Below are 20,049 nucleotides of genomic sequence, written 5' to 3' on the forward strand. Positions count from 1 at the left end.
GTTTCAGCACTTGTGGACTATAGGAGGGTTGACGAATAGCTGAGATGACCCGTGTGTTCCTATTAACACTTTCTGTTGAATAACATGTTCCTATGTCTACAGTCTCAATATAATTCCTCGATATTGGGTCCAACCAAATAAAACATCCCGGATGTTTTCCACCTACCGGACATCTGTAAAATCTTCATCCAGGATTCCGTGCCGTTTGAGAAGTTCGGATGACCATCACCTCTCCACAGCTACACATCCGTTGTTGTGGATCCATTTCTCTGTAAAATGCAATATCCATAAGAAAATAATCGAAATGAATAGATTTCAAAGTTTCCATCATTTAATTTACAGCAAGTGGAGAGTGGAGAGTGGAGAGTGGAGAGAGGAGACACCCTCCTCCACCTCCACCTCCACCTCCACCTCCACCTCCACCATCTCCACTATCCATTCACTTGACCAAACTCATCATCTACCTTCCTTTCCTTCCTTCCTCCCTTCCCACATCCTCATTTCCTGATCACCTGCTTTACCTCCTAATTGGCCTTGCAACTCATAAACTTATTTGTATAAAGCTTCGATACTTGGATGGATTCAACAAACAAACAATACAAGAGATCTTCAGAAAAAAATAAATAAACAAACAATATAAGAAGCTTCCATATATGGTCTCCTTCATGGAATAGCATAATATAATGTCTTCCACCCATGTTAGCCTTGCTTTTAGGGGGCCACAAATGTCTTCAAACACCTAACTTAGGAGATATTATGAGTTATTAATGCTCTTAGTGCATTGACTTTCAATTTTTAAGAAACTTCATTGCTTCATCCTCTATCTTGATTCTTGACCCCATTTTTTTTTTTGTTTTATCAAGAAAAAGAAGGACATTTGATTGGTCCTTTATATACAAAAATTATGAACGTTTTTTTTTTTTTTTTTTTAATGTCTTAATTCCTATTTGCCAGTACTCTGTTCCTCTCATCTTGTAAAGGGAGAATGATTGCAGGGGAAAAAAACAAGACCAGAGCTCCTCTGCTTCTCTGCTCCTTTGCTACACGAAAAAAAAGAAAAGAAAAGAAAAGAAAAGGTAATTAACAAGGAAGGCCCTTTCTTCTCATACCTTCAGGTCATCAATCCAGTAAGTGTGCGAGATCAGTTGTAGGGGCTTCGTTGATGTTCGAAATCACTCAGTAATTCAAGATAACCAATGAAGAGGGAGAGCATGTACGAAGCTTCTGGTTAGAGAGTGAATAAGAAAATATCTAGGGTTTAAAAAGAGTGAAGAGGGAAGAGAAGAGGAAAGTAAGTTTTAGATTTCATACCTTAGGGTGATCAAACCAGTGTGCGCGAGAACTAGCAGGGGGCTTCGTTGATGTTCGAAATCTCTCTCTAATTCGAGGCAATTGAGAGAGAGCGATATCAGTGTGTAGGAGTGAGAACAGAGATTGAAGAAGTCAAGAAGGGTTGCAGGGGGCTTCGTTGATGTTCAAACACTCTCACTATTTCAAGAATAGCCGAGATGAGATCAGTTGCAAGTATCCTTTGAACCGAGAGATAGCGTGTAAGAGGGAATGAGAGAGATAACAGAGGGTGAAGAAGAAGAAGAAGAAGAGAGGAGGAAACGGATTTTAAGGGAATGAGAGAGATAACAGAGAGTGAATAAGAAGAAGAGAGGAGTTAACGGGTTGGGTTGGGTCATACAAATCTCGGTCTGGTTCACAAACCTCAACTCGGTTTTGGTAGCTTCAACCAACCTTCTTAATCTTGACCGTTGGTGATGGACTGTCCACGTGTCGCGTTCTGCACCTAGCAAAACATGGAAAAACAGACGATTAGAACAACAGAGGATTTTTTATCGCTGGAGGGTGGCAACTGGCAAGAATTAAAGAAACAGGTTTCGAGGTGTTTGGAGTTCCCAGTAATAGTAACTTCTTAGATCTGATGGATATTATCCTGACGCAAGAGACTATAAAATCAATTGAGAAGAACCTAGAAAACACCATGAAGGACTAACTTCTGCTGGGTTTCATCTCAATCTTATCCATTGCAAGCAATGGCTATTTAAATCAACCCAGTCATTACACATGATTCATACACAGTGCCAGTGAGCTTCTGTTGTTCAAGCTCCTCTGCTAGGCCTGAGTTTCAGTAACAATGGAAGATGAAGTAATTCTCTTGGATATGTGGGCCAGCCATTTTGGGATGAGAGTGAAAATCGCCTTAGCTGAGAAGGGTATCAAGTATGAACACAGAGAAGAGAATCTTGAAAACAAAAGCCCTCTTTTGTTGAAGATGAACCCAATCCATAAGAAGATCCCTGTGTTGATCCATAATGAGAAACCCATCTGTGAATCTCTCATCATTGTTCAATACATTGATGAGGTTTGGAGGGACAATTCTCCTCTGTTGCCCTCTGATCCATACCAGCGAGCACAGGCCAGGTTCTGGGCTGACTACATCGACAAGAAGGTATTATTTGCTCTGTTTTTCCTCTGTTTTCTCTAATTTCTGATCCAACAAGTTTTCTTTATTGGGTTGTGAAATTAATAGCAGGTATATCCCTGTATGAGGGGAATATACAGTGGAAAGGGAGAAGAACAAGAGAAACCTAAGGAGGAATACCAAGAGGTATTGAAGGTTTTGGAAGGAAAGCTTGGAGAGAAGCCCTACTTTGGTGGTGACAGTTTTGGGTCTGTAGATCTGAGCTTTGTAACCTTCTACAGCTGGTTCTATGCCATGGAGGAACTGGGCAATTTCAGCATTAAAGCACAGTGCCCAAAACTGGTTGCATGGGCCAAGAGGTGAATGAAGGAGGAGAGTGTCGCCAAGGCCCTTCCTGACCAACACAAGGTTCGCGACTTCGTTCTGCATATAAGGTGGAAGTTTCTCAAGGAATAGAGAGAGAGAGAGAGATGTCATGCAGATATTGTGTGAATTTGTTTTTCTTTGGGATAATAATGTAGATGACTAGTGCCTAAGGTGAACGGATAAGGTTCACGCATCACAGTCCTGATCTGTAGATATAGAATTTATTAAATGAAGAGAGAGAAAATTAATTCTATATCCATGGACCAGGACTAGGACCAGGACCGTTCTTGTACATTCTTGTACGTGAATCTGATCCGTTTCCATGTTTAAGTAGTAGTTGTTTGTGTTTTAGCTTTTTCTCGTGAAAAATCATGTTGGATTTATAAAATGAAGGAGAAAAAGCTGGGCACACTTGCTAGTGTGCTGTATGTTAACGGGCATTTAAAAAAAAATTTTGCTGCGATGATGATGATGATGATGACAATAAAGAAAGAAAAAAAAAAAAAACCTACCTCTCTCATAGGATGCCTCGTTCTGTGATCTCATTGGTACCATATACTAGGCAGCGTGCCTATCCTTCTCAATTTCTTAAATGAATGATAATAATAAATTGATGAAGAAAAGAATGCTATCTGCGTTGTGCACTCTTGTTGGATGCTTAGGTGTGCATTTTCATCGGTTCATGCAATGGTGTAGAGACATGCAACCAAGTAGTTTTCTCTCTCTAATAAATTTCAAGGGAAAGGTATGTTATTTGCAAGTGTCTTCTACGTTCAGAAAGAGTTACATTGTGCTGAAAATACGTAATGTGTGCGGGGTAGTTAGTTCTTTTCACACCGAGCAATAGACGAACAGTGTTTTTTCTACCTAAATTTCAAAGTACTTTTGTTTTTACTTGATTCGTCTACATTAAGTGTCGAACCTAAGATTTTCTTGATATTTTTAGATGAACGAGAAATCTTTAATTTCACATTGGATTTCGAATAGGGAAATGAGCTTTATGTATTAGAATGGGAATTACAAAAGGTAGGGTTGGGAGTTTCTAAACGTCACCTCTATAGGTGTATTTAGAACTTGATACCTTCTTCTAATTGTCCTTTGTTTTGTTCTTAATTAGTGTTATAAGAGGATTTTAAAAATATATCTATATAGAAAATGATATATCATTATGTCATTATTGTCATGCACATATTTTGATTATACATGGGAACCCTCATTGGAAAAATTGTGTGTAATGCTAAAAAGACAAAAAGAAGTTTACAAATTATGACACTGGAAGGGGTGTCAATGAAAATTCTTGATTTATTATCTTTATGGGATTACACTCTCTTAGAACTGTTTGGAGGACAAAGACCCGTGCAGTTGACCCTTTTTAAGGGTATGTTCCTGAGATGTTGCTTTATGTTTTACCTATCTTTTTTACTTATTTAATTAATTATTTATTTTTATTACCTTTTATTGTGTTTTATTTTATTACTATTTATGTTTCTATCGAATCCATATAGTCGATTCCATTTAGTTAGGATAAGATTATGAAAATTATTGTTGTTGTCGTTGTAGTATAGGATTGTACTCTTGTTTTAATGAGTTCGAGGCTTGTTTTCAAACATGCCATTGAGCCGAGCCAGGTGTTGATTCTCCGATGTCAAATAATGGTTATTCAATTTTGACCTAAATGAAGAGGTGGTCGACACTAATTGACCTAATTTTAGCCCAATTAGGGGTCAAAATAGTTCGGCAAAGCAACTTCCATTACCACTAGTTGAAACTCTTGACAGGGTACAGAAAATTTCAGTTGAAAATCCAACACTTCTTTCATTGATTACTTGTTCTCGTCTACTTTCTTTCCTTTTAAAAATTTAGAGTGATTTACATTCCCCTCCCCTATAGTTTGCGTTTATTCCACCTCCTCCCCTATGTTTTAAAAAATCCCACATACCTCCCCTGTCAGATAACTTGGTCAGTAAACTGTTAGTTATGGATGTTAAAGTACGATTCTACTCTTCTGCTTTTACCAAAATTTTTAGAATAATTTCCATTCCCCTCCCCTGTAGTTTGCATTTATTCCACTCCCCTCCCCTTTGTTTTTAAAAATTCCACATATCTCCCCTTTATTTTGACAAATTTGACAAAAAATATCTAACCCCCATAGATATGGTCTAGGCATGCATTTGACATCAGAGCTAAGAGTGACCACATTACAAATAATACAACTGAATCTTTCAACCAATGGATATCAGAGGTAAGAGTTAAGCCCATATTGACTGTGATTGATGAAATATGGATTAAGATAATGGAGAGATTGTTCAGACATAACAATCATGGAGTTGGTCATGTGCATGAGGATCCCGTCACGCCTAGGGTCAAGAAAAAACTAAACAAGATTCTGCAAAAGTCTAGGGATTGCATAGTCCATTCATCAAGTCCGATTGCATTTGAGGTGACAGATTTTCATTCTAATAGATTTGTTGTGCATTTGGTGGACTGAACTTGTGGTTGTCATGAATGAGAGTCTACAGGATTGCCATGTCTACATGCAGGGATAATTATTTTACATATGCGGTTGAAGATTGATGATTACTGTGATGAATTTTACAGTGAGAAGTATATGGATACATACGGGGATATGATCCAACCGCTTCCAGATTTGACTGATTTGAGTTATACTCACCACATCGGTATGCTACAGCCTCCAGAACTTAAAAGAAGGCCAGGAAGACCGAAAAAGAGTAGAAAAAAAGCAGTGGATGAGCCTCTTGCTAGTGAGTTCAGGAAGAGGTCTTCAAGCGTAAGATGTGACATATGCAAGAAAACAGGCCACAACAAAAAGACATGTTCGAGAGACCTAATACAGAGAATCGGGTATCAACTGGTGTGAAGGTATGGCTAATTCTTTTCAATTGATATTGCGTAATTTCTAGATTACTAATACTAATACATATGTTGTCTATTCATGTGTAGAGAAAGCGAAGGGGTGATCATCAAGGGGAAGATATTTGCAACTCACAAAGAATGACAAGGTCACAGGCAGATGTAATAGGCACACAAGATACTATACAGTAGAGAACAATAGCACGTCTGTCAGCCAAGTACACGAGGAGGAAAGTGGCAAAGGAAAATGCAGTTGCAGATGCTATTAACAAATGAAGGACAAGATCTTTATATTGTGGGTGATTTGGAATTCAGCTAATGAGAGTGGAGTTTGAGACTGCTAATTTTGTATCCCTTTGTGTGGGATTTGAAAGTATGTTTATGTTTGTATCCAATTTTAAACAATGGAGTTATGTTTTGTTTTCTGGATATGATTTCAGAAACAATGACGTGGATTTTATTGTGTGTGGATTGGAAACAATGGTGTTATTTGTGTGGATTTGAAAGATTCAGTTGTATTATACAATATTGATAATTACCACAGGTTGAGTATTAAATGGAAAATATTAGCAAAAATGCTGACAAATTTTTTTATGAAAATAGAACTTGTCACAACAAGGTCCTTACATTAGCATCACAACGCTACATAAGACAGATATAACCTACATTGTAGTGGATTTTTTTTTCTTCAATTCTTAACTAATAACAGTAAATAAAGACCAACACAAATACAAAGGACAATCTTCATAATTCCATAAGACTTCTCCAACTGCGTCACTCTCTTTTTCAAAGCACTCATCTCTTCATTCTTCTGTTGTTTTTCTTGACTGCTTTCACCAACCACTGTCTGGGAATTGTTCTGATGATTGCCACTAATAATTGGCAATAAGCTAGTGGAATTTATAGGTTCATACCATGAGAAAAATCCACAATCATTTGGTGCATCTGGGCAACAATAGTATAGCATATTCGGATTCGACCTTGACTCGGATATACTTATTAATGCCCTTCTTGGATTCTGACATTTACATCGGACGTCGATAAACTTCAATGCAGATGTATTACTATCATTAACACTTGAAATTGACATAGTCTAACTGCAAATAAAACAACAGAGACACAAATCAGAGAAACAAATTGCTCAAAAAACCCACCCAACAATTTAATTACCATCATTAAACAGGGAAACAAATAAAAGAAAAAAAAAAACATACTATTTCATTACCGAATCAGAGAAACAAGCTCAAAACCCAATAATTCTATTACCAAATCAGAGAAACAAACTCAAAACCCAATAATTCCATTACCAAATCAGAGAAACAAGCTCAAAAAAAAAAAAAAAAAAAAAAAAAAAACCACATCCAATTACTAAACAAACAAACAATAAAGAAAAAAAAAACATTACTTTCTAATTTCCATTACCGAATGCAGAAGAGAAACAAACTCAAACCCAACAATTTCATTACCAAATCAGATAACAAGCTTCAAAAAAACAAAAAAAAAAAAACCCTACAATTCCATTACCAAATCAGAGAAACAAGAAAAAAAAGGAAAAAAACCCTAACTGTGGGAAGATAGAGCTGAACACTGATTAACCGTGTGAAGCCTGGGTTTGCTGCAGTCAGTCTCCAATCACCGTCCGTCGCTGCGCTTTTTGCCGTACATCTTCTGTCGTTTGCAAGTGGGCATGTGAATGTATTTTGAACATGGCTGCAGCCTCCAATCGTTGTCGCCGACCGTCACACAATTGCAAGTGGTTGACGTTCTTCGCTTGTCGCTCGTCGCTGTCAATTGCTCAGTGCTACTCGCCGCTCGTCGCTCGCCTCTCGCCTCTCGCCGTTGCTTTAGCCTCTACAAGTGAGAGACGAANTTTTTTTTTTTTTTTTTTTTTTTTTACTATTTTTGTTTCTATCGGATCCATATAGTCGATTCCATTTAGTTAGGATAAGATTATGATAATTATTGTTGTTGTCGTTGTAGTATAGGATTGTACTCTTGTTTTAATGAGTTCAAGGCTTGTTTTCAAACATGCCATTGAGCTGAGCCAGGTGTTGATTCTCCGATCTCCCTTACCAAAAAAAAAAAAAAAAAGATTCTCCGATGTCAAATAATGGTTATTCAATTTTGACCTAAATCAAGAGGTGGTCGACACTAATTGACCTACATCAAGAGGTGGTCGACACTAATTGACCTAATTTTAGCCCAATTAGGGGTCAAAATAGTTCGGCAAAGCAACTTCCATTACCACTGGTTGAAACTCTTGACAGGGTACAGAAAATTTCAGTTGAAAATCCAACACTTCTTTCATTGATTACTTGTTCTCGTCTACTTTCTTTCTGTTTAAAAAATTTAGAGTGATTTACATCCCCCTCCCCTGTAGTTTGCGTTTATTCCATCCCCCTCCCCTATGTTTTAAAAAATCCTATATACCTCCCCTGTCAGATAACTCGGTTAGTAAACTATTAGTTGTGGATGTTAAAGTACGATTCTACCCTTCTGCCTTTACCAAAATTTTTAGAGTAATTTCCATTCCCCTCCCCTGTAGTTTGCATTTATTCCACTCCCCTCCCCTTTGTTTTTAAAAATTTCACATATCTCCCCTTTATTTTGAGATATTTGATAGAAAATATCCAACCCCCAAAGATATGGTCTAGGCATGCATTTGACATCAGAGCTAAGAGTGACCACATTACAAACAATACAACTGAATCTTTCAACCAATGGATATCAGAGGTAAGAGATAAGCCCATATTGACTGTGATTGATGAAATATGGATTAAGATAATGGAGAGATTGTACAGACATAACAATTATGGAGTTGGTCATGTGCATGAGGATCCCGTCACACCTAGGGTCAAGAAAAAAACTAATCAAGATTCTACAAAAGTCTAGGGATTGCATAGTTCATTCATCAAGTCCGATTGCATTTGAGGTGATAGATTTTCATTCTAATATATTTGTTGTGCATTTAATGGACCGAACATGTGGTTGTCGTGAAAAGGAGTCTATAGGATTGCCATGTCTACATGCAGGGACAGTTATTTCACATATGCAGTTGAAGATTGATGATTACTGTGATAAATTTTACAGTGTCAAGAAGTATATGGATACATATGAGGATATGATCCAACCGCTTCCAGATTTGACTAATTTGAGTTATACTCACCACACCGGTATGCTACAGCCTCCAGATCTTAAAAGAAGGCCAGGAAGACCGAAAAAGAGTAGAAAAAAAGTAGTGGATGAGCCTCCTGCTAGTGAGTTTAGGAAGAGGTCTTCAAGCGTAAGATGTGACATATGCAAGAAAACAGGCCACAACAAAAAGACATGTCCGAGAGATCCTAATACAGAGAATCGGGTATCAATAGGTGTGAAGGTATGGCTAATTCTTTTCAGTTGATATTGCATATTTTCTATGTTACTAATACCAATACATTTGTTGTCTATTCATGTGTAGAGAAAGTGAAGGGGTGATCATTAAGGGGAAGATATCTGCAGCTCGCAAAGAATGACAAGGTCACAGGTAGATGTAATAGGCACACAAGATACTATATAGCAGAGAACAATAGCACGTTTGTCAGCCAAGTACGTGAGGAGGAAAGCGGCAAAGGCAAATGCAGCTGCAGATGCTACTAACGAATGAAGGACAAGATCTTTTTGTTGTGGGTGATTTGGAATTCAGTTAATGAGAGTGGAGTTTAAGACTGTTAATTTTGTATCCCTTTGTGTGGGATTTGAAAGTATGTTTATGTTTGTATCCAGTTTTAAACAATAGAGTTATGTTTTGTTTTCTGGATATGATTTCAGAAACAATGACGTGGAATTTATTGTGTGTGGATTGGAAACAATGGTGTTATTTGTGTGGATATGAAAGATTCAGTTGTATTATGCAATATTGATATTTACCACAGGTTGAGTATTAAATGGAAAATATTAGCAAAAATGCTGCCAAATTTTTTTCTGAAAATAGAACTTGTCACAACAAGGTCCTTACATTAGCATCACAACGCTACATAAGACAGATATAACCTACATTGTAGTGGATTTTTTTTTTTTTTTGTCAATTCTTAACTAATAACGGTGAATAAAAACCAACAAGAACACAAAGTACAATCTTTATAATTCCATAAGACTTCTCCAACTGCTTCACTCTCTTTTTTAAAAAAAAAACTCCTACAATTCCATTACCATCATTAAATAGAGAAACAAATAAAAAAAAAAAAAAATCCATACAATTCCGTTACCAAATCAGAGAAACAAACTTAAAACCCAACAATTCCATTACCAAATCAGATAAACAAGCTCAAAAAACAAAAAAAAACCCTACAATTCCATTACCAAATCAGAGAAACAAGCAAAAAAAGGAAAAAACCCTAACTGTGGGAAGATAGAGCTGAGCACCGATTAACCGTGTGAAGCCTAGGTTTGCCGCAGTTAGTCTCCAATCACTGTCCGTCGCTGCGCTTCTTGCCGTACATCTTCCGTCAATTGCAAGTGGGCGTGTGAATGTATTTTGAACAAGGCCGCAACCTCCAATCGTTGTCGTCGACCGTCACATGATTGCAAGTGGCTGACGTTCGTCGCTCGTCTTCATCGATCACTCAGCGTTACTCGCCGCTCGCCACTGCTTCAGCCTCTACAGGTGAGAGACGAAAGTGAAAGAAGATAACCTTTTATCTTCTAATGGGTATAATGATCATTACATTCTACAGGGGTGATTTGGGTATTTACAAAATATTTTTAAAGCTTAACGGACATAATTTGACGGAGTCATATTTTCTATCATATTTATCAAAATAAAGGGGAGATATGTGGAATTTTTAAAAACAAAGGGGAGGGGAGTGGAATAAATGCAAACTACAGGGGAGGGGAATGGAAATTACTCAAAAATTTAATAGGAACCAAATTTTTTTCTGCAACCATCTGAATATCCCATGGAGTCTTAACAATATATAAATACATGTCTGTTATCATTGTAGAGGAAGATTATTACGTAAGCTAGGAGTGTTTTTTTTTTTTTTTTGGTAAGGAAAAAAGAAAAAGACACTCCTAGCTAGGAGTGTCAACCCTAAAACGATGATGAAAAGGCCGTGCACTTTTCCTGAATGACAGTCTCCTTGAAACCACATTCCTTCTGGGCCTGTACATGGGGCACGGTTGCCCAACCATTTTTCGATCGATCTCCACAAACATTTCCCCTTTTGTAACATTTAAGATTGCACTTGAAACATTAGAAACTAGATGTGAGTTGAACCTTGTGGGAAAGCCTGCATGTGTCAGAAAAATAAGAAAATGAGTTTCACTAGTTCAATAATCCAATCATAACAGTTAGGGTGTGTGAAAGAGAGAGAAAGAAAACTCTAAAATGATGCAAAAAAAAATAGAAAAATAAGAACAATGAGATGAGATCCTTGCTTCACTATTAATGGAGAATAAGGTTATAAAACTCATCCTCACACCTCTCCCAGATTGCTTATAGAGAAAGAGAACCTCTCTATAAATATATAACGAAAAATGTATTGGGTCCCAGATTGCAACCCACAAATGAATTGGGTCAAGACCCAGCCGACCCAGTTCAATTAACATATAACTTGTATTTCAGAAAATGTAACATACACTCAAAACAGAAATACAAACATTCCTGACCAGAATTTCTGTTATTTATTTCTTTTGTAGAATTCACATAAAACAATCACAGATCCAGTGGAGACGGTGGGGTACAAATCTTAGAGGATTAGAGCATGTGGCTATGAACCATTGTACTAGGGCTTGACGGGAAAGACAATGGTATAACCAAGAGATGTACCTGGTTAATAATAATGCGGAACAAATTCTTCCCCTCTTGGGTGAACCTAGTAGAAAACAATCAAGTAAAGCTTGATGGGGCAATTCCTCAAACACAATGTGTGCACTACTCAAGCCCTCAAGAAAACAGCCACAATGCAGAAATCAATGATCAAACTTATCATGTACACAAACACACATCAACACAATCGATTTAACGTGGAAAACCTCCCCAATGAGAGGAATAAAAACTACTCCACTAAAATCCACTATCTTCAAGTCATTGGAATACACAAGAGACTTCTCTAACTATAATTAGAGGCATACAATGATTCTACACATCAAGAACAACATATTCTTGGCATACAACATCAATAGATGAATTCTCAAAAGAATGAAACGAGGAATTGAAGAGATTTCACCAAAATATGGGCAACTAAAATGTTATTGAAAAACTGAGTTAGGAGCCTCCAAACAACAATCACACCATACCGAACGTAGACTGGTGTGTTGCAAAGCTGCTGTCAAAATTTCAGCTCAATCAGACCATGGGTGACCTTTTGATTGAGCTCTTGAAGGTGACTGCCGACTGTTCTCAAACCCAGAATTTTCTAGTTTTCTCTTTTGTTTCTTCTTCTACGCATTGTTGGAAAACTAGGTTTTTGGAAAACTAGGTTTTTCGACTCGACTCGTCTGGTGAAAAACCTAGCGAGTCGACTTGATTAAACTCAATCAGGCCGAGTCTTGTTTTTTCTATTTTATATATACTTAAATGCAATAAATATGTAAATAAATCATAAAAATACAGAAAAATATGAAAAATGTAGAACAAAAAGAAGAAAATCACATATCAATAATTCGAGGGTTACAGGCAAGAGTCTTTCTCTTGGTTGGAATGTTAGGTTATGGTTAAGGATTAGAAAATATAAATTATATCTTCCAACAATCCAACTTCCAATAAAATAAGAACATTGGATTTACGAATACGGGAAGTTTCTTGGGTCCCAAGTTCCTTTTACCAAAGCAGTAGGAGAAGCTACTAAGTTAGGAGTCGTGGGATTTGGGATTGTAAAGAGATTTTATTTGATTTTTTTTAAACTGCCTTTTGATATAATGACTAGATTCGGTGGGTTTTTTCAAGACTCGGCCAAAAAACCGAGTCAATGTAGAATCATCTTGATTTGTCTCGAGTCTTTTTTTTTTTTTAACATAGGGCAAGTCTTTGTGACTCTTGACTAGGAATCTCAAATTCTGACTGGACTCAGGCGAGTCTTCCCGGTCAAAATCTAGTTTTCCAACTATGCTTCTACGAATTTTTTGATGATGGCTACAATACATGCTCATTTGCTTCACTTAACCTTATTATATGAATAAGGGGTAAATGAGTAAATTCAAATTTGTACTCTTGTGACAAAAATGACCTCCTTATGGGCCTCAAACAAATATGGGCTTCACCTAGAAGGTGAACATACTGGGGCCTTCCTCCACAAGGAGGGAAACCCAGTCCAACAGGGCTTTTCTCCAAATTGCTATTGATCAGAAACCTCACTGCTATCTTTCAATTTATGATAGATTCAACCAGAAACATGTTTCTTATCAAATGAACTTATAAGAAGAAATTATGCTCCATAACATTCACTGGGAATCTTCATCACTTCAAACACATTGATTAAAAATGTTAAATTTTTTTTGGAAACTAATTTTTCTAATGAGCAATATTAGCATTGAACCCAATATAATATATTTTTTACTTATATTTTTATTGAGGGGGAGGGGGAGGGAAGCAACACTTACAGTCTAGTCTCTTTAATTAAAACTGACTCTTCTTTTATTTCTGTTCAGATAATAAACATAGGAATTAGGAAAGTGGACCTATTGAAGGAAATGGTGTTAGTGAATGTAGTAATGCACTGCTAGCACTATCAATCTCAACTGCATAAACTCCAATAGTCAAGAGCTGATTTTGTGCTCTGTGTAAATATATGCAGCTTAGTAACTTAATGTCTGGCAATAGTTTCAAGCTTCGGGAGGAAAAAAAAAACAGTAGAAATCCATCTCTAAATGAAGAATTTGCAGAGGTTTCATGAATTGGGATTACATGAGATAACAGAACATAAAAAGAACTACATTATTCAGAAAACATAATTATAAAACCACTATTAGATTAATCATCATTACAATTATGCAAGCTATCTATGCAAGAGAAAGAAAGAAAATACAATTTTATCAAAGAAACAAGGACAAGATTAGGAAGGAACTGAAAACCCCTTCGAGAACATGTGGGACTAAAGATGTTAGCCATGAATTGATATAAGAGGATTCTAAAAATCCAGTAAATGGTTTAAGAATGCCCACCAAGTTTTTGTTTGACATGCAATCAGCCAACCATACCATGAAATGGATTCCATTTGGTTTTTTCAGTTTGCGTTGAAAAAAAAAAAATTGCAAACTCATTTACATAATAGAAAGGGGACAAAAAAAATAATCTGTCAATCACCTTTTTTCATCATCTCCTCAATCTTCATGTCTTCTTCTTTCTCCCAGTTGGTGCCATTCTAAAAGTCCTTACAAGCCACTCATCTTTGACAAAAATATGTCCTATGACAATTCCAATTAACATTCCGCATCCATAACCCATCAACATGAATTCCCAAACAAATTTTGTAATCATTAACTCCAATAGCGTTTCTGAATTTCTTTGATAAAGGAAAACCACGTAATCTGGGTTCTCAATATAAGAAGTGTTTGAAAATGTCTCGAACTGAGAGCCCCCATGGTATAGGTCCCTCGAGGTTTTGGATGCAAATTAAAGTGATTTAATAACCTAGGTAGTTTCAAATATTCAATATATATATCTGTTTTGCGATAGAAAAAAATATTTTCAACCTTGTTTAGACTTATTGATCATTTTTCAATGTAGTCCATCTCAATGATGTATAACTATTGGGGCAAGAAAACCTTTCTTAAAATATAAGTTTTCTTATTTTTATTTTTTGTTAAATTATATTTTGTTATATTATTAAGTATTGAAAGATTTGGAGGTATTAATAAAATCTTTCACTAAAAAAAATAGTCATAAAGTCACATGAGTTAATGATTACAAAATTTTCTTTTTTAAGTTTAAAAATTCCACTTCCCATTAGAATACTAGAAAGGAAACTCCACCTGATTCTATCATAGGGTTTCCTCATATTTAACTTAACAGTTGCAAGGTAGTTTTTTTTCCCTCTTTTCCTATGCTTCATGTGGTGGAAAGCTTCATGAGAAATTTACAATTCTTTAAAATACTTTTACCTTCAACAAAAGCAGTTTGCTCTGGAGCCACAATTTTATTAAGATATTTCTTCAATCTCTTTGAAAGGACTTTTGCAAAAGTTCTACAAACCACATTGCATAAACTAATAGGCCTGAGTTGGCCCACTCTCTCAGCCTTCTTCACTTTTAGGATAAGCAGTATATGTGTGTGGTTAAGGTCCTTTAGTAGAAACCCAGAGTGAAAAAACAAGGATCTCATTGGTGTACATATCTCGGGCCAATTTGTAGACCAATAGGACTGGAAGAACACTGGACGCAGCCCATCTAGACCAGGGTATTCGAGGGCCTTCATACGGAACACTGCTCCTTTCACTTCATCAGATATATGAAGAAACAATTCAGCATTCATCTCATCAGTAAAGCTGGGTGAGATATAGTGGAGAACCATAGCTAGGTTTGAAGATCCTTCAGAGGTAAAGAGGGAGTTATAGAAAGAGAAGAATTCCTCATCAATGTCCTCTTCCTTGTCAAGCCACTCACCTCTGATGGACTTTAGCCTTTTGATGTTGTTTCTACTTTTCCTCTACAAGGATATGTATACATTGTTACAGTTAATAATTTGAAATTTTAACATTGCCCAATGAAGACTTCTTTTCTTTCCCTACATGACTAAAGGTCTCGTTCTACCAAAAAAAAAAAAAAAGCATTTATCCGCAACTCCTCCTGAATTGAAGCTAGATAAGAAATCATTTCTATAGATAATCCACTTCTCGTCGTCAGTTTTGCCAAGTAGTCAGCTATAGGATTAGCCCTTTCTGTAGCAATGAGTAAGTTTCTATTGTATATAGGATAAGAAAGGCACCAGACCAAGCCAATCTTGTCTTATACATCAGGGAATGAAAAATAAAATTATGTTCAAAGGAATGGGACGGGATAAATCCCCATGCATAGTGTGCCACTGTCGAGATCTTCAACTAGAAATTAAATATGGCATACTACTAACCCACCTCCATCTCCCTAAAAAAAATAAGAATAAAATTCTTATTAAAATGGGTCCCATGTATCAAATGATTGCAAAAAGAAGAGTGTCAAAATTTTTTTCCAGAAAATTAATTTTTTATAATGAAACTAAGAGCTAGGGATGGCCTAAATTAACATAGTAATTCTTATACCTATTCTATAAAAAAAATAAAAAAGTAAATAAAAAAAATTCTGATACCTATCAAATTTTTTAAAATTGAATTTCTTTCTCATAATTAAAAAAATATTACAAGTTAGCACATTTGTCAAATATTTTAGAACTATTGTATTTCACAACTAGTCAATGTTATTCATGAATTTCTCCACTCTTTATTATTCCATATTTTTCTGATATATATATATATATGTGTGTGTGTGTGTGCGCACAGGCACACGTGTGTGTGTGGGTGGGTGGGTGATGGGGGGTTATATCTCAACCATTTTTAATGACGATATAAAATTAAAGGTCATGGTCATTTTGGATGTTGCTATATTGCCACCCTTCAGGCATATACCAATTATCTAGATATCTATCGGGTGGTGGATTTACCCACTTCAGCTACACAACTTTCAACTCTCAAATGATGCATTGTGCATTTGCGCCGTCATATGCACACATGCGTGCATGTGTTGGTGTGGTCGTGGGGTGTGTGTGTGTGCAAGTCTGTATAGATCTTTAGGGGTGGGATATCTAATGAAAGTATGCCCCTATAAATCACCTTACTTAACCACAAGACAGTTTATGACATGTACAATTCGAGCTTTAGTTTGTTCTGTGAAGAGGCAATGCGGATGCCATGTACCTTTGTATCACAATTTTTTGTCTACTAATTGAAACATACATCTTAATATTAATTTCGGTGTTTGAGTTTGGGTTGTGGGCTTGTGGCATGTCAAGTTCAGGCCTACTGTATCGAGCTAATGCAGTTGGACTCAACCCTAACCTAGGCTTTCTGATGAGTTCAAGACTATACTATAGTAGACAAAATTATTTCAATTAAGATTTCATTGCACAATAGCAAGCTCAAGAAAACCTTAGCATTTCAAGAAAACCAAAAGTCGCGAACATGTTTACAAAATAGAGAGAGGGCGGAAAATCTTTCAACCAAGCACCTTTTATCAACTTCTTTTGATCACTTTCTTCTAAATTTTTCTCTCTCAGACTTTCTCTGTCGCCCAATTGGTGCCATTCTAAAAGTCCTTACAAGCATTTTTGAAAAAGATATATCCTATGAGAAATCCAATTATTATCCCGTATTCATAACCCATCAACATGAATTTTCAATCAAATTTGAAGTCATCTCTTGATTTCTCACCTTGTGGTGGTATATCATCACCGGCATCTTTGCATTTCCTTGATAAGGGAAACCACGTAATCCTGGATTCTCATTGTAAGAAGTGTTTGAAAATGTCTCCAACTGATTGTCTCGTGGTATAGGTCCCACAAGATGATTTTGGGAGAGGTTTAAGAATGCACGAAATGTAAGATTAGCGAGTTGCCAAGGAATCTAGCCCGAAAGCTTGTTCTGTGAGAGATCCATTGACTCAAGTTGTGCCATGTTTTCAATCGATGAAGGGATTTGACTTTTTTTTTTGTTAATCAAGGTGTCTGGGCCAGCTTACGCGCAACTCAACTAATGCTGGAGGGAGACTAGAACAGCAACCCACCGCCACGGTCTCCACTTAAATCGCAGATGCACAGATGGGGAATCGAACCTGAGACCATGCACCTATCCACACAATCCCCAATTCGCCCTAACCGTCTGAGCAACCCACGGATGGGTATGAAGGAATTTGACTGGTTAGGTCATTGTGAGACAAGTTTAGAACCACAAGTGATGTGAGGTCTCCAATTACTTCTGAAATCTCCCCTTGGAATCCATTGTTAGACAGATCGACAGTTGTGAAGATGGTCAAGACGATCTTCACTAGTTCCATTTCTTGCCTTTTGTTCATGATTGTCACCAAGTCTGTGTAGTAGTCATCACCCATGTACTCTGATTTGTGACCCTTTTTTTAATATCATTGCCCTAAAGCTTCAAAAGTATTCAACTGGCAAACTACTCGTAAATCTATTGGAAGAGAGGTCCATAATTTGCAACATCGGAACTCATTAAAGGTTTACGGGTGTTGAATGTGGCTATAGAATTTGTTGGAATGTAGTACAAGAACTCTCAACTTAGACAATTTCCCCAACCAGAAGGAAAAAGTATCAAAAAACCTGTTCTTCCCAAGGTCTAGAATCTCTAGTGATGCGCAATTAGCCAATGATCTAGGCACTTGTCCTTCTAATATATTTCCATTAACTTTGAGTGTCTTCAGGCTTTTTGCATTGGTAAAATGTCGAGGCATTCCATGAAATTTATTCCCTTGTATATCCAATATTGAGAGAGTGCCAATGTTATCTAGACATCTTGGAATTGAACCACTCAAGTTGTTGTAAGAGGCAACGAAGAATTCAAGACTACTCAATTTGCAAATTGATTCAGGGATTCCTCCAACAAAGTTATTCTTCGAAATTGAAAAAAATGTGAGAGAGGATGATGGAATTGTGATAGAACCTTTTAGGATGTTGCTGTGAAGATCAAGAATACTTAATGGACTTGATGAAAATTTTAGGAGAGGTTGCTCCAAAGCATTTAGTGAGTTGTGTGAAAGATTTAAATCATGTAAACTTTTCTCCAATATCCAATTTGTAGTTGGCCAGAAATAGAGTTGTTTGAAAGGTCTAAACCTGCTAATTTCTCTTGAGTTCTCAAGAAGATTGGGAATTCTTTTATATGGCAAGATCTCAAGTGCAACTCCGAAAGCTGGGGAAGATCACAACTACTATTCCAGCATCAAGTGACAATGGGTTGTTTGAAAGGTCGAGAATCAAAAGGTTTGTAAGGTTCCCAAACATGTCCAAGTTTACAGTGCCATGAAAATTGTTGGAGCTCAAAATGAGGCTTTCTAGAGATGAGAGTTGAGGAAATGATTTTGGTGTTTGTCCACTCAATTTGTTTCCACTCAAATCCATCAATTCCAATGATGAAAATGATTAATTATGAAACAACTCAAGTCGACCTTTAAACCGATCGATTACGTGAGAGGTCTAACATTCGCAATGATGAGTGTGCAAATAGAGAAGAATGGATTGTCCCATCAAAAAGATTATCAGACAAGTACAAATGTCTAAGATTTGGAACATTATCTTCATTAAAGAGGGGGATTGAACCTGTAAAACTATTGGATGAAAGGTCCAAATAGGCTAAATGGGTAAGGTTTGCTAGAGAAGAAGGAATTGAACTAGTGAAACTGTTGTTTGAAAGGTCTAACCTAGTTAGATGGGTGAGATTTGTTAGGGAAGGTGAGATTGATCTAGAGAAATCGCAATTATAAAGTTCTAGCATCACCAAAAACCTAAGATTTCCAATAGAATTTGGAATCCCTCCATGAAAATTTGTGCTAGAGAGTGACACGAACCTAAGGCCATTGGTATGGGAAAAATCTGGCAATTGCCCAGTGAGGAGATAATTGTCTGACACATCAAGGATTTGAAGATTTGGTAGATGAAAAACAGTGCTTGGAAACTCCCCATACAATCCACAGGACCTTAGAGTAAGAGTTTTCAAATGAGTAAAATTGGCCAAGAACTTGGGTGCTTCACCCCGAAAGATTGTTTTCATCAAGTTGGAGATGGGAGAGGAAGGCAAGTTGCGAGAAAGAAGAGTGAATGGAACCTGGAAGACAGCATCTAGACAAACTCAATGCACGGAAGTTGGGAAGTGACTGCGACAAGACCTGAGACCAATGATCACTTCCCTGTGTAGAGAGGTCTACACCATCAAGGTATAGTTCCATGAGAGATGTTAGATTCTGGATCAACTCCTTAAGGTTTGGTCTTTCCAGTTTTAGATGACCATTACAACGGTTGAAGTCGTAGTAGTTGATGGTGGTGGAGAGATCAAGAGAAACTAACCTTGTTAGGCGTGAGAATTCCCAGGGTATCTGACCGGAGAAACACGTATTGGAGAGATTGAGATGGGTAAAGCTTGGAAGCTGATCAAACCCAGATGGGATAGAAGCCCGTTCAAAGTAATTGTAAGCATGATTAAGACCGATCACGTAACCGGTTGTCATGGGTTGAAATCGTCTACAATTCTGATCTCGTACAATTCCGTGAAATACCACCTTCCGAGGGTGACACATGTATTGATACCAATGCAATGGTCCAGATCTGGTACAACTAATAAAACCTTAAATCAGTGAAGAGTCATTTAAATCAGATCTAGACCATTACATTGGTATCAATACACATGTCGGTATTTCAAAGAATTGTA

The 20,049-nt window shown here is 36.9% G+C and overlaps 2 protein-coding genes across 4 annotated transcripts; one reads left to right on the plus strand and one right to left on the minus strand.

Annotated features, from left to right (window-relative positions):
- The first annotated feature begins 2,143 nt into the window (after nt 1-2,143).
- Nucleotides 2,144-2,794, plus strand: LOC122073247 (probable glutathione S-transferase). 3 transcript variants are annotated; one of them, XM_042637793.1, is made up of 3 exons: nt 2,144-2,319; nt 2,401-2,458; nt 2,540-2,794. In XM_042637793.1, the coding sequence occupies exons 1-3, from the start codon at nt 2,144-2,146 to the stop codon at nt 2,792-2,794; spliced, it is 489 nt and encodes a 162-aa protein (XP_042493727.1). The 3 variants fall into 3 exon arrangements, with proteins under 3 accessions (XP_042493727.1, XP_042493725.1, XP_042493726.1); XM_042637791.1 differs by having other exon boundaries at nt 2,144-2,458; XM_042637792.1 differs by having other exon boundaries at nt 2,144-2,458; nt 2,543-2,794.
- Nucleotides 2,795-19,372: 16,578 nt separating this feature from the next.
- Nucleotides 19,373-19,849, minus strand: LOC122074141 (receptor-like protein 7). The gene has a single exon (XM_042639007.1). It carries the CDS (start codon nt 19,847-19,849, stop codon nt 19,373-19,375), a length of 477 nt encoding a protein of 158 aa, XP_042494941.1.
- Between the last annotated feature and the right edge of the window lie 200 nt (nt 19,850-20,049).

Source organism: Macadamia integrifolia, chromosome 3, assembly GCF_013358625.1.
Source record: "Macadamia integrifolia cultivar HAES 741 chromosome 3, SCU_Mint_v3, whole genome shotgun sequence".
Taxonomy (NCBI): Eukaryota; Viridiplantae; Streptophyta; class Magnoliopsida; order Proteales; family Proteaceae; genus Macadamia; species Macadamia integrifolia.

Bases quoted from the DNA above. Each gene is read 5' to 3' on its own strand.
- LOC122074141 (XM_042639007.1), bottom strand. From the start codon at position 19,849: ATGACAACCGGTTACGTGATCGGTCTTAATCATGCTTACAATTACTTT.
- LOC122073247 (XM_042637791.1), top strand. From the start codon at position 2,144: ATGGAAGATGAAGTAATTCTCTTGGATATGTGGGCCAGCCATTTTGGG. The intron at 2,459-2,539 runs GTATTATTTGCT...TGAAATTAATAG, and splicing joins CTGACTACATCGACAAGAAG to CAGGTATATCCCTGTATGAG.